The sequence below is a fragment of the Phaethon aethereus genome, assembly GCF_964289735.1.
Source record: "Phaethon aethereus genome assembly, chromosome: 21".
In the NCBI taxonomy this organism is placed as follows: Eukaryota; Metazoa; Chordata; class Aves; order Phaethontiformes; family Phaethontidae; genus Phaethon; species Phaethon aethereus.
This window is the reverse complement of record NC_138597.1, coordinates 3,385,395-3,400,956: the sequence shown is the minus strand read 5'-3', so window position 1 is coordinate 3,400,956 and position 15,562 is coordinate 3,385,395. Positions and strand designations below refer to the sequence as shown.

At 40.1% G+C, this 15,562-nt stretch overlaps 1 protein-coding gene across 4 annotated transcripts in view; it reads left to right on the top strand.

The window, feature by feature from the left end:
- The window catches only part of VPS13D (vacuolar protein sorting 13 homolog D), a gene marked incomplete at both ends in the record, with an annotated part of 103,760 nt that extends 94,542 nt beyond the window's left edge, over positions 1-9,218 (top strand). For all 4 annotated transcript variants that reach the window (XM_082009419.1, XM_082009418.1, XM_082009417.1 and 1 more), the window contains 3 exons: positions 3,612-3,743; positions 7,967-8,207; positions 9,087-9,218. In XM_082009419.1, the coding sequence (XP_081865545.1) occupies positions 3,612-3,743; positions 7,967-8,207; positions 9,087-9,218 (505 nt within the window). The remainder of the gene's footprint in view (positions 1-3,611; positions 3,744-7,966; positions 8,208-9,086) is intronic.
- Between the last annotated feature and the right edge of the window lie 6,344 nt (positions 9,219-15,562).

Sequence of the window (15,562 nt, the reverse complement as noted above, 5' to 3'; positions counted from 1 at the left end):
ATACCTGAACAGCTTCCTTACATCAGTAGGTCGGGGATCTGTTTGATTATAAAACTTCTGGCTTAAAACTGGTCAACTGAATCACAAGAATCCTGTGAACTGTTAAGCAAAAGCCAACCAATTAACACTGTCAACTGTTTTTAGTGTGCGTACAGTCATCTGAAATGAGATTCTCTAGTGTTCAGCTTTGTCTGAACAGTGAGGAACTGGAGTGTGTGCCTCAACCTTCTGACACCATTTCCAATCTCTTTGTGTCTTCATTCAGCAGCACTCTTCCCTGCTGTGACTAGTACACGTGAGGGTATTTCTGTCTTGTATTGCCTTTGTGTGCTTGTTAAAAAAGAATCAGCAAATCTGCTGAGTGCATGCTTAATGTAACACAGATGTGGGCACACCACCGTTCATTCTGCTTTACAAATCTTCAGCTTTTTGTATTTCATCAGCATTGCTTATTATTTACAGAACGTAACTTGAGACAGTAGAACAAATTTTTAGATTAAAAAAGTCAAGTCGTGTGGAATGTTTTTAGCTGTCCAGACCAAACACACCAGTTTGCCAAGGGGCTGATGAACTAAATCAACGCAATTTATACTAGCACTAGTGGCACGTAGTTGAAAAGCAGCTGACCTTCTTACCGCTTACCGCCAAGAGGAGAATTGTCTTTTATCACCAGGATGAACATTTTAGCATGGAGGAGCAGTGGGGACCAAAAGCACTGTACTCTTAAGTACTTTTTCCATTTAAAAACAAAACCAAAACCCGAAAACAACCACAACCAAATCCACAACTCAGAAATTGCCAAGCCTTCCAGAAATTCATTGTCGTGCCTAGCAGTACTTCTATAGTACTAGTACTTTTTCACTGACCTGCTTCTAAGCCAGGCATTAGAAACCAGTGTTTGCTGATGTTCTGGTTTCTATGGAATAAGATTAAAAGGCCCTATTCTTTCCTCATTTCTGCAGTAGTCTTGCTTGCAATGTTTCAAATACCTCTTCTCACGGTACTACAGACTATTAGAAAAAATAGCACAGTTGAACGTTTATCTGAATGATGGTAATGTAAAAACCATTATGCAGTGTTGTTGCTCACTCCCATGTGGATGGTTATGTAACTTCCCTGAACGTGTAATAGGAAAGTGTCTAAGTAAAAGTTACTGATTGGCCAAAGTTAATTAAAACCTGTTCATTATGCTTCAGACGTTCACTCTTTAAACTTGTCAGTAGAAGCTACAGGTGCTGCAGAGAGGTTTAGCAGCCAATGGGGGCTTCTTCAATAAGAGAAATTTTGCCATTTTCCTGCGTTTGGAAGTGAGAAAGTAGGACAAGCAGAAAGACATGAATGACACTGGTTGGAACCCTTTAACTTCTTTGGAACCTGGCCTCAACATCCTGCATGTCACGAAGGCAAACACATCCTTTTGTTTACTACTTTGTAAGAATCAAATAGGTAAAAACAGGCACTTTTTTGATCACCTCTGGTGTAAGTTCACGAGGATAACAATACTGTCATGTAACTGTACCTGGTACAGGAGAGGTGACTTGCTCCAGAGTCGTAGTACTTAATAGTGAAGTTCTAACTATCGCATACAGCTGTTATTCACTGGAATAATTTTAAGTCATACATAGGTTGTGGAAGTAATCTATTTACCTGCTGTTTAGGTTATTCTGACTCAGAGAAATGCTACTAATGGAAGAATATAGTTTTAAGAAATTGCACTTTTTGCAAATGAGGAAAACTAAGTACCTTTATGCAGCAAATGGCAATTTCATACTGGCATTTTTTAGCTTGGATGCATAACACTGTAATTAACTAACGAATGTCTAACCAAAACCAAAAGCAGAGCAGCAGGACACGTAAAGCAGTGAAAACATCCATCAGCAGAGGTAGAACTGAAAATTTGACTGATAAGTTTACTGGCAGTATTAATGACAACATTTGTTATGGTTTCTTAAGCTCCTGCTCTGTTTCGCATTCTTTTAGTTGGAGAATTTCCACTCTTCATTTCATCCTCCCTGCTGACAAACTGACTTTCCATCTTAGCATAACCATAGTTCAGTTGAAGTGAAGTCAACAGCTTTTTGTCTCTCCTGAAGTTTCTCTCAAAGAGGATCAGTGATAAGCACTATGTCAGAGCCCCTGTAATTTGTTACACAGGTCAGGGATGTGATAATCTCATTAACAAAATCAGAATTTACTAGATAGTAGTAATGTATTAAAACTATAAATTGGCTGATGTTTTTTCTCTGCTGGGCTCAAAGCAAGTGTCTTTGGCTTCTATACCTTGTTTGCAACATACAATGCTGATACCAGACAGAGCAGCAATAGCCAAAACACACGGAGAGGCCAGTCACCCAATGGGAGAGCAGCAAAGATGATACTAAGTCATGAAACACATGTGAGAGATTCTGTTTTTATTGCAGCCAAAAAGGGAAGGGGCAAAAAACAATGTCTGTCACCATTAAAAGGCAAAGGTGTCAAAGACTCAAAGGAAAACAAATTTTGAAAGGGTGCATGGGTTACAGGTCTGGGACAGGACTGCTGAAAGGGAAAGGTAACAAAGGAACAAGGCTCCAGAGAAAACATCTGCAGAAAGCACAGCTTAGAAGGCAAGTACGCTTGCCTGCTTACTGCCAAGCAGCTTAAAAAGAAAATGCGTTGTTACATGTTGGGGGTTTTTTTTCCTGTCTTTTTGATCAAAAAGCATAGAAACAGGTCATTGTACAGGATCTTTACAAAGCATCAAGATGGGAAGTAGAAAGCACTAATGAAAAATGGTGCATTTGGCTCAGAAAATTGCTAACAGCAGTAGCCTGAGAGAGAGATGAAAAAGCATGCGGCAGACCCAGAGTGATGCTGTTGGGAAGGGACAGTGAATAAAGCAGGGCTAGGCAGCCTGTAACACAATTCTTCAGGGGTAGGGCGTTCCAAAAGCTTAAAGGAATTCAGAATATTATTTTTTAACAAAATACTGCTAAGGGAGGAACCTAGCCTGCAGTTGTTTAGCACTGTGACCAGTATCAACTTCTGATGTCTGTTAGGCCACACGGGTGTATCTTTTTATTACTGTAATTTTTTAATAGATGCTCAAGAAAGGCAAAGCATGCTAAACCCTACTATGGAGACTCTAATTAACTGTGGATTTTACTTTTGTCTTAACTGCATGTGCCAATTTCCATAACCCTTTCCAAACTACTGATGCTGTCCATCAGTGTGAGCTCCATCTAGGTTGATGTAATCTTATTTTCTGTAGAGAAGTGAGAAGAAACAGTCAAATCAGTAAAACTTTGCTGATGAATAGATCCCAAAATCTGCAGACAGTATGCTCAGTGTACGTTGCTCTTCCTCCTATTAATTTAGCATACCGCCCCTTAATTGTAGAGGAAAACTAGGAGACATTTCTTTGAAATGTAAAGCTGTATGAATAGACACCATGTCTTCCAGATCAAGTATTACAGAATATATGCAGTATTTGTGAAAACCTTGTATTTTTAAAGGCCTTGTCATACCTCATATTTCAAAATAAATACAACTTTGTGTGCTGACAGGTTTAAGTGGAAGCAAAAGCGCTGCTGTTGCACTAAGTCATTTCTCTGCATCTATTTTGCACGTAGGACACAAGCGGAAAGAGTGAGAAAGCCACGCTGCTGTAGAGGACCTCAAGGGCTCTTGCCCCGCTATTTGGAAAGTCAAGCAGAAGGACAAGAACAGCTGTTCAAACTGACTGACAACATCCAAGATGAGTTGTAAGTACTGACTTACACAGTTATGTTAAGCAGTTCTGTTTGCTGCCATTGTATCTTCATGTCTTTGGGGAAGAGGGACTAAAACCGCTTTACCCGCCCGCACACGTTCCATTTGTTTTCTCTTGGTACCGATCAGCAGCACAGCATGAGCACCTGACGTCTTCCACAGCGGCCTGTCCCTGGACTGTATACAGACATCACTGTATACAGTGACTCGCCTGTTGCCAGCTGCCATTGATCGCATGTCACATGCGGGCTGTGGAAGAATCACAGCCTTGGTTTGTTGACTTCTAATATCCCTGGTCCCCTTCTGTCAGTACGAAAGATGGAATCTCAGGAAGTTTCTAAGTAATCGTTAGTCCATTCAACATGCGTAACACACGTCCAGCCCTCCACGTGCATTGATAGAACAAGTGCGTGTTTTAACCCTGCACTCCTCTTCCTCTGACATGCATACCGGCAGAACTAGGATCTCTTCCCTTACCTGTCCCTTACTGTCTAGTTCTCACAGCCCGGAGCCTAGTAGAGTGGCTAGTGAGTCCGTGACAGCAGTTTGTGACCTATTGCTGACCTGCACAGAGTGCACTCTAAGGTGGCCCTGGTTTAGATGTGAGAGAAGCCAACCTGGATGCCTGTGGTACACTGTATTCCTAAGCTATGGCTGTTGAGTTAATGGCCAAAATAATGTGCAAATTCCCCCCTGCCCCCCCAAAAGAAAAGTCAATATGGAATAATTTGCATGGGTAATACACTAAAGGCGCATTTACATTTGAATGCCCTGAGTATGGGATTCATGAAAGCAAGTGAAAAGAGTGTATAAATGTTATTAGTGGTCAGGTTTGAGAGTATGAAAAAAACCCGCCTACAGAGTGAAGGTGTGGAAAGATAGCTGTACAGGCGATGTTAGTTTGTTGGATTGGTCTTAAGGCATAATTCATGACTTAACCTGATCTCTATCACAGTTACCTGAACAGCTGTTTTCAGTGGAGAGTGTAAGATACTGCCATCAGAGTACCTGCCAAGGCAAAGTCATTAAAACTGTTGATGGTGAAGCTCATAGAGGGACGTACCAATTCAGCAGGGTTTCTTAATTTCACCAGTGTCAATGATCAGGCTCTGAAGGCCATGTGCCACTCTTAGAGTCTACCTTCAGCAAAGTGTGAGGAAGAGTTTGTAACCTGCCACTTGTTTGTGGCCCTGTGATCTTACACTCCCGTCATCCTGTTCATCTCGCTGAAGGGTCTTTATGCATATACAGTCTGGCTCTTAGGTAGGGGGAATGGAAAGAAAGCAATTTATGGCCCCCAAAAAACTGTCAACTTTCTGCAAGTGTACCCCATAAGTAGATCAGTGGGCCTTTGTCATTGAGTCGCACTGTTCATTCACTGTTCCATTAGGAACATCGTTCAACAAGAAAACAGTGTCTCTTGTCATGGAAAATAAGTACAAAATTATGCCTCTGACTTTTATCCTAGTATCATAATCAGAAACACATTTAAAGACCTGATTATTTGCATATTTTCCTTCAGAGTTAAATCCATAAAAGGGGGTTTAATACCTTGCTCTACTGTTCTAACTAAATGTTTCCACATTTTTTTCCAGTTAGGCTCACTGTTTCACTTCTGGAAAATATTGTGTAATTACTTCCTGATGTTGTTAAAAAACCCACAAATTCTCCAGAGATCTGGTTGCTTCTACTTTGTTCTTCTGGATCATGTTTCATTTAATTTTTCATTTTATTAATTTGAGATCTTTTTAATAGTGTAGAAGTCTGGGTTAAAAAAAAAAATAGTATCTTGAAGTAGTACCTCAGAAGGTTAAATACCCGTTTTGAGAACTTTCTTGAGAAGAAAGTAACGGTTGGCAAGAGAAAACGGGTAATGATGCATGACTCAAAGTTAGAACAAAATGTAGAGCTTGAGCTACAAATTAGCTAATGTTTCTGTGCTTCAGCATTAAATCACTGACCTCTGTTTCCATTCCTCAAAATATATACAGGACACCAGTAAAAATCTTGTATGGAAAATTAGATATATAATCTTTTGTTCTAACGGAGAAAACACAAACCCCTAGTCTGATTACCAAGTTGCTTCCACTGAAGTTTATAGTAGCTTTCAGTGCTTCAGTTCTCTCTGTGGATATCCCCCATATAGCAGGCTGTAATACCATACCTCAGGAAAACAGCTGTTCTGCTTTTGTGGGTATACGAACCCCGCTCGAGTTTCTCAACTTTGCTGTGACAATTGCTAGGGACATGGATACAGTACTAGGGGTTTCTGATAATCACCTTTTGATCTTCTTTCCCTGCTGGAAAAGAAAGAAAAGCAAAGAAAGCCAATGTGCGAGCCAATTTCCTCTGGTTCTGCTTCTAGTGGAAGTCTGACCCGAGTCAAAGCTAGGATCTTTGTAAAATACTGTACTTGCTTTTATGTGCCTGTCCTAAGGACCGAGACTATTATTCTGCAGGCTGTAATGCTGCTCTATTTTAAAATTAAGTTTTCTATGACACTTCATAAAAAATACCACTCTCCATCCTACTTGTTATTTCAAAGACAAAACCTCACCCCAAAGTGTTTGAACTTTGATGGAAAACTGAGGGGCAATTGCTAGTTTCAGTAATTGTGTTAACATTCTCTTTCACCTAGTGTTTTTTAAGCTGAAATACACATTTTCACATTTCTGTTCGTTTTGTTCTACTTAAAGGAACACAATTCAATTTTCCTATCCCATAGTTTTATCCAAAGTTCGAGCTGGGCAAAGTACATTACAGGCCTTTTTTTTGTTGTTTTGGGTTTTTTTTTTTTTGTTAATAGAATGGCTGTGCTCTTCTCAGCACATAAATGAAAATGTAAGTTGTCAACTTGAATAAGCGTGTATGCCTTTCTCAAGTTTATGGAAGCAAGGGCAATTGTCAGCTGAGGTGGCTAGGAGGCACAGGGTAGGGAAAAGACAACGTTCAGTGCAGAATACCATCTTTCAGAGGACTATGAATAGAAAATTACTGGAATTATTCTTTTATACCACAAAAAGAAACAGTCATCTGACCTCTTGAAGTATTTTTGGCTATTAAAATACCACTTATAGCTATGGGTTTATTTGGATATAGCTCAGAGTAATTTGTGCAGTTACTTAAATGGTAGAGCCAGCAGTAGTTTTGGGGATGGTAAACTCTTCTGGTCTACTAAAAACTCTTGGTACTGACAATCTTCATTGGGTTCAAAGACAGTGGAGTATTCTGCAGAATGTATTAGGACAACAGCAGACAGATTAGTACAAGCAAGGATTCAGAAAATAGTAATTTTGAACATACCCGACAACATGAGAATCCTAGTTTTACAGATATGCTGCTGCCGCTGTGGGTTGTTGACAGAGCATTATTACTCTATTTAGCACTCTTTCTTACTCCTGATTTCATTTTTAACTTTCTGAATTTTTCCGCCTTTTAAAAAAACCCACTAATGAGGTTCATTTCAGTAGTAAATCAAAAGTGGGGGAGAAGCGTTTGTGTATGAAGTACCTATTTCACTTTTGCATTCCTTACTGTTATTTTCTTACACATCAACTTTTTCAGCCATTGTAATTCTCAATATTCTTAATACTCTTTTTCTACCTCTACTATTCATCACCCCGTCTAATCCCTCTGGGGAAACCTGCTTGCTGCTTAACCTTTCACCCCTGTGTTAAACAGCTAATTTCTCTCTTCTAGCTACTGATCCAGGCAGCAGGTTAAACTTGTTTTTTTGTTTCTAAAGGCAAGGGAGGTGTGTGTTAAAAGGAAGCACCGTAGGTTTACAGTGTGTAGAAAGATAATGCTTTTGTCATAAATGTCTGCAAACCTTTCAAGTATTGGCAATGGAACTGAAGATAGTTACAATTAAACGTCAGTATCAGGATTTGCAGTGTTCCAGTGCAAGGGAATTACTCTTCTTAAGCCTTGTTAAAGGATATTTTTATATGCCCTTTCAAGGTCCAAAGCTAGAAGCCAGGCATTTAGTGCTAATATTTGATTTACAGCATGATCTTTTTTAACTGGGTGAGAGGGTACTTCATCAGCTTGATTTTTCCGACCCGCTTAAATTAAATACAGATGAATTGTACACGTTACGTGGTTGATTTTTCTGAAAGACTTCTAAAGGTCACTCAAAACATAACAGGTGAAGACAGTTGTTAGTTTACGATTTTTAGCTTCAAGTGAGTAATTTTTCTTTTTTTCTTCTTTGCAGCTTCATAGCAGTGGAGAACATAGACAGCTATTGTGTTCTCATTTCATCTAAAGCCGTTTATTTTCTGAAGAGTGGTGATTACACAGACCGCGAGGCCATCTTCCTAGAAGTCAAGTACGATGATCTCTACCACTGCCTTGTTTCAAAAGACCATGGGAATGTGTATATACAGTTGACGAAGAAAGCTGTTAATACAAGTAGTGGTGTAGCAATGCCAGGCCCATCACAACAGAAGCCAATGGTAAGTAAGGACCTAGCGCCTATTGTTTCATTCATGCGGGTGGGTGGGTGTGGTGGGGGGCTGGTTGTTTTCTGGTGTTCTTGTTTTTTTCCGCTTTATGTGTGTACTGGTGCTGAAAGTGTTTGTAGTCATTAGTGTTTGGTTTCCTGTGCTGCGTAACAATGAAAACTTTGTTCTGTCACCAGTGAAAATAGCTGCTGCCAAAAAGGCTTAGGTGACAGTAGAACTTGCTCCCTAAACTGCTGAGAAAAAAAAGAGCCAAAGGCAAAATCTCACATATTCCTGCAGGCAAAAAATGTGTATTGACCTGTGAAAGGCTTTTAACTTTACAATACATATGTGAAAGTCAAGTAGTTTGCCATCTATGTACTCTAGTCTTCACTTCTCCTCCTATACGTAGTATTTTTTTACTGCAGAGTATCAAAGGTTGGAAGGAGTCTTTATACTACGCATGTAAAAGTTAATCAGAACTCTCACTTCTTAAGACCCATTACAGGGTGGTTTTTTTGCTTCATTACAGTAGCTGCTCAGGGCTCTTTTACAGGCAAGGTTACAGGCTCACCTCTGACCCAAGTCAGTTTACATTCCAAACAGACAAGCCAGATAAAAGGTAGGAGGGGATGCAGCAGAAGTAGCTTCAAATATTGCAAGATGTTTCTGCTCTCGTCCTAAAATACCCATCTCTGTCTACCTGTCTCTCCCCCTCTCACTTCTTCTTTCCTTCAGCCTCAGCACTGGGAAGGAACCTCCACTGAAACATTTCTGTTCCTTACAGGAGACTTCAAACCTAATCCCTTCAGTTAGTGAAGTAATAAAATAATATTCTGCTTTAGACTGACAGCAGTACCACATTAAGAAAAATCACATTTCTTTTTGCAGGTGAAAGTGAAATCTGAAGTTCTTGCGGTAAAGCTGTCTCAAGAAATCAACTATGCAAAGAGCCTCTATTACGAACAACAGCTTATGTTAAGACTCAGTGAAAATCAAGAACAATTAGAGCTGGACTCTTGAAAACCTCTTCCTTACTGCCAGAGCAAATTGCAAGTATCAGTCTGGAGTCGATGGGATTCTGTAACTGGAGAAAAGTACTCCATGGGAAGGAAATAAATACAATTATTTTAGTATTTAGCTAAATGGAATCATTGTGCATAAGAAAACAAGTGAGGTGGGCTTGCCTTTTTTCTTAAAAGCATTAGTTGTTGTAACACAAAGATATAGCTGGAATGCATTTGGTTCTGGGAGAAGCCCTCTATTTTGCTAACATGTACATATGTAAAAGTGTTTCATGTAAATAAGAAAGTACAGACCAGGGTGTTGGTATAAATAGAAGTCTGTTTACTGTGTAAAGAAATTAAAGGAGATATACCGAGTCTTACTGCACTACCCAAAAACTAGCCATTCTCGCTCGCTCTCTTTTTGTCTTGAGAAAGCAGATTTTCCCAGTGCAGGAACGTAGATAAACATTTTAAAAAAATACAGTTAAATTAAAAGTTAATTGCAGCTGTTGGAGCACAGACAGCCTGGGATTAGGGTGCATTGTTTGGGGTGGTTTGTTGGGTTTTTTCCTTAAAGCACTAGTACAGCTAAATGCACGTATACCTAGTGTTCCGCTGAAATGTCATCCTTGTTTTTTAACCAAAAAAAGGTTGCATTTTGTTAGGTATTGCTGGAGGACTCACTAATTCAATTGCATTTTCAAAATATTAGAAAACAAGAAGCCAGTTCTGTTCTGAATGCAGCACTCTGGTCTAGCAAAGGGAAGTCTGCACCTCTGAAGGACCCTGCTTCTCCGTTTTTAAAATAGTTCAAGTGAGCAGCCTTGGAAATGGCAATCTTTAACTTCAGGTTTTCCCTTCACTCAGACTGAGTAAGTGTATATAGTTGGCTGCTTAGTGTGGAGTTCTGCTAGCATTAGAGATGGAGGGGGGAAGAAATCACTGCATCATTTGTCTTCATGACAACCTCTTCAAAATTAAAACTTTTTGAAATAATAAAAATAACGTGCTTTTTCAAATGTTGTACATCGCATTGGTATTTGTCTCATCAACTTTAACCAAGCTGAAGACTGAGGAATGAGTGTACGTACTTACATACCCTTACTCCCAGCAACTAGGCAAACTCACTTTCATGTTTGCTCCCTGGAGATAGTTCAGCACCTGTGCCGAACGTCTGCGTGCACCACGGCATTTTGCTGTGCAGGATTCAAGTGTGAATGCAAGCTGTGTAACGTACATTCTAAAAGCGCTATTTTGGAAACCTGCGACCCAAAGTAAGGAGCCCACTATAGCTTCACTTTCAACTTAGTTTTTACCTTTTAATATCCTTTCATAAAGGCATACAGGAATATTTTTAAATGGAAGGTTAGAATTAAACCAGTTCTCAACTCCTGGAAAGTGGAAAGCAGAGGATTACTGTGGGAGGAGAAAACGTGGTATCTGATGAATGTATGGTCTGTGACTGGGAATCAAAATCCATCAAGGTCCATTACGCAAATGAAACCAATTTAATGCATCACTTCTTTTGTATCTTTGTGTAATTTTTAAGTAAAATGCAGAATTCTAACAAACAAGTGCATTGGCTCAACAGTGCTTTAACGTGTCAGTCCTGCTGGACTCACTCTGCTACCCAGCCTCCCTGCTTCTCTCCCCTGTTAAATTCTTTTTTATGCAGCAAATATCTTGCTGCTAAACAAACATGGTAAGTAAGTAGATGGGGAAGCGAATGAAGTAGTAGTTCGCAGACCCCTGTTAAGTATTTAAGCCACTCTCCTGAAAATTCAAGTTTTGTAACAATTATATAAGGACCTGGCATGCAAGCACCTGAAAAGCAGTTTGCCAGTGTACCCTTTGAGTTAGCTGAACTCCGGGAGCCACAGTAGATAATGCATCTAATTTGTGTATTTGTTCCTTTGGTTCTTTTGGACTGTGCTTAACATGGTTTTTTGACTGTTGATAATGATTAAGCAGGAGACTATTTAAACCTTTGAAAGGTGTACCCACCACTAGCCTAGGTGCGTATGAGTACCACGGACCATAACTGGCTTAGGTTATTCCAGTATGTTACAATACTGCTCCTGATGATAACTGCGCTCCTCTGGAGCACGGGGGCTGAAGAAGTCGCTCACTCAGCTATAGCCAAGGCCAAGTTTTCTCTTAAGGGTACACAGGAGTACAAGGAATGATATATACAGACGCAGCCGAAAGCAGCACATTGCCTCATGTAGCATTCCAAAACAAACTGAATCAGAACTTTGGGGTTTTTTAATGCACAAATGATGTTATTTATTGCTGTAACCCAACTATTTTTATATAATTTCGGAACTCTTACTGTGGACTTGCTATTGGCACTACTAACATTATTACTCAGTGAATAAATACAACTTTCAGATTCTAGGAGCCATATTCAAAAATAGCGTCAGAGGATGTGGAAAGTGCAAGTCTGCAGCTTGCACTCAAATTCTTAGGAACTCAAACACAAGCTGTAAGCAGACAGGACAACGTAATAGTTCCATTTACCAAATCCTGCAAAGTTCTTCAGATTATGAGCCTTATGAAGACAGTATGCTTACCACCCGTAGCCTGGTTTCACTGGAGGGGCTATGGCTGCTGCAGCAAGGAAAGCAGATCCAGTCTTCAAATTTCAGAAGCTGAGGAGGAAAAAAAGTCGCAGATGAGAGACCGTAATAAGGCAGCTTTCTCCCCCCACCTTTAGCATGCAGCCGATACCATTTAGAAAAGACGATGCTTTTTCAGGCCTCTTTGACCAAGCCTTTATAAAAAGCTGTTCACCTTTGCTCTAATAAAGATTAAACAACCTATCAACAACAATGCAGGTAGTATTTAAACAAAACAACCCTATAACCCATCCAGCGATATGGCTGAGGCAGAAATACTTTGCTTCAGCTTGTTCGCTTTGATTTTTACCTGTATTTTGCTGAGAACCGTACAACTTGTTCTCTGCCTACCTTGACCAACTTTGTTTTCTTGCTGGTGTTGCTACTGAAGAAATGTAGGTTATCTATTATTGACATAAGAGTCATTTCACCATCATTTTGGAGAAGCACAATAAATTGATTCCACCCACACTCTTCACGTGCCCTTGCTTGCGGAACCGTTCGTTAATTATGTGCGGGAACAGAAGATGACCGTAGAGGACAGGAATGAATAAATCTCTTAAGCTAGACACATGCTTCTGGAGTGGCTGAACAGCCCTTGAGACCGTTCTTGCATCAGGTAATTCTGATGTTGGAGGCAAAACCTGGTCAACCCCCTGGAATGCTGGTTGTCACTGTAGGTCAAACCCAGACTTCTAACACTGTAATTTCTCTGACCTGGACACTAAATAATCTGTGTTTGAGATGATGGTCTCATTTTCCCAAAGTCATTTAAGAGTGGGAAATCTAGATGTTAAGCTATGTAAACTTCAAAGAAAAAGCACCTCTTGCAAAATAAAATCCAGGCATCTTTCTTACACAGCTGGAGGACCAACACAGCTGATGATTGATTGATAAATGCTTTTGTGCTGTACTAACGCCTCACAGTACATGTCACCTACCCAAGCTATACCATGCCAGAGTTAGTTAAACAAGTCACTTACTTCCAAAGAAATGGCACTTCAGGTATTAATGTAATTTTATGTGGGAAAAATGCATCTTAATATTTCTAACACTTCTCCAGAGCCATGTGTTCTATTGTCACTAAAAGGAGACAGACTTGTGACTGAATTACGTAAGCAAGGTTTTAATGTGCAAGATGATCTGCAGAAGAACACAGATGGCCGTGTCATTTTATTCTAGAAGCAGTTCTGGACAAGCAGAACTACAGAAGTCTCTTTTGCTCTGACCTAAATCCACAGCTGTGGCTGCAAACCTCCGTTTTGCTGCCCTGTATCTGACAAAGCAATCAAAACATGGAGAATTACTATTTTGGATCATATTGTTTTATGCTCTATGATATACTCATAGCTGACAGAAATGTGACAAGGCCACTAAGAGACCTTCTTGCTGAGGAAACGGTAGTACTGGTAAACAAGCTGGAACCGCAAAAGTGTAAAGATACAGGAAATGTGCGTAATATGGCTGCTAAGAGAGGCAAACCCCACACCACTCACCAATATGTGATTTTGTAACCAAATGCAATTCCCAGAGACAGTCCTGAGCTGGTAGCAGGATCTTCTAGCACAGTACAGGTAGGAGGAGTGGATAAGGCAGCTTTCTGCTTGCTGCCCCGGAAGAAGAAAAATTCATCACTCGCTCACTTTCTGAAGTCGTCACAGAACAAACTGGAAGGAAGTTCGGTAACTTTACTCAAACCAGGGGTGAGGTTCTACACGTACTTAGGCATCTTGCTACGGTACAATCAGGCTGAAACAGACTTTTCATTATAGTCATTACTGGATCATAAACAATTCTGTTACCTACTTAAACTTAGCCCGTTATAGATTACGTCTAGGCAGTGAAACAGGAAACACAAATGAGGTACGCCTGAAACGAGGTAAACAGTGTGCAAGATGTGATCAACATCCTTCCCTTCCTTCTGCTCCTGAACAGATTTCCAATAAATCAGCTAGATGATACTATCTGAACAGCTTAAGTTGTGAATGCTGTTTACCAAAAAAGTGCAGTGCTTACATTTCTGTGGAGAGAATGTAAGTGGCTAAATGGTCCACATCTCAAAACAGAAAAATAATCGTAACATTCTGCTGTGACAAGGAGGTTTTGATCTAACTGCCATCCCAGTTCCTAGACTGTATGACGGTTTTCAGCATTTATCTTTTTTCCCATCAATACAATACTTACTTCCTAAGATCCTAGGCCAACTATATATATTTTCAACTTCCCCCCGCCCTGTAACACAGCTTAGCACTGACCTGCTTCCTACAGGGCACGAACCACTAGATGATGACTCCTCTAGGAATAACTTTGCTTGCTCTGTTGCTCTTCTTAGAAGAACATGCCTCTATTTGCTAATCACAATGATTTCACCTTCAAGTTACAGGCTGCTGCAAAGATATTAGAAACAAACAAACAAAACCCAAACACATTTTAATTAAGCCAACAATTGCTCAAAATCCACTTATACAACTTAGTTTCTTGCAAAGAATGACACCCTGTGTGTGGGTGTGTATGCTTATATACTTTTTTAATACACACACACATATGTATAAACATCCATACTCATATTTTTTTTTTTTTTTAAACTTATCTTGAAACCTGATGGCCATAGTCCAAACTCCTCTATTCCTAAAAGCGTAGTTGTTACAAGAAGGAACACACAGTCTTATTTTTCTGGGGAAAAAAATAAATCAAACTATGCCCAGAGCTTCCGATTCCAGTCTGGACGTGTAAAAATGCAGGCTTGCTAGTAGACTCTTAATCAGAATACACTTTGTGATGCTTAGTTTTATCAAATGTAGGGCAGGGACCAAAACACTTCCACTCTTCCCCACTTGTATTATTGGTTCAACTTTATTACAGCCTATTTATTACAGCCTGCTGGTAGCTGGCCCAGTGCTCTGACAGCTTTAAAAAAGGAACTGGGACAGTGCAAAGCCACCTGCCTCACTAATACCACAAAGTTAACTCACTGAGAAAATGTCTCATTAACAGAAGACGCAGATCAGTTTGACTGAACCGTATGCTTTTCATAGCTCTCTATGAGCAGATTTTCTGAAGTGGGAGAATGTGAGGAAAAAAACAGCGCCAGATGTGTACATAAGGCTGGGTCCTCACACTGACTGGCTTTGCACATGTCTCATAGATGTAGAGAGTGCAGTGTTAATCATATGAAAGGAGGCTTGCCAAAGGGGCGGGGGGGGGGGGTAGGGGGGCAGCTAAAGTTACTCATTAACCACTAACAAACATTGGGAAAAAAAGGGGTGTTTTTTTGTTATTTGCCTCAGTAGAATACAGCACATTCTAGTATAGAAATAAAAATAATCTTGGAGCAAAATGCAGTTACATAAGAGATGCATGCCTACTGCATTATCTCAGTTCTATTAATGGCCTGTCATACAGTTCTGTTGCCTCAATGCAATCGGACTCCAGTATCACACGGGTTTTTTGGGTTGGCGTTTTTTTTTTTTTTCTTCTCTGCAGCTGACACACTGTTGCCCAAGCAATGTGCCCGGCACAAAGCGTTCTCTGGGTGGATAAGAATAACCTTGCACCTCAGGCCTACTCTGGTCTGACTCAAATGTACTAAAAGGCCACGAGAGAAGTAAACAGCTTTCATGTGCATTTACATTTTGGATAAATGGATGGGTCACCCAAAGGACAAGGATTGTGGATGGCAGCTACGGAACAATTGTTTCTGCACGCTGAAAATGCCAGCAAAAAAATTCCCCTGGATGCTGCA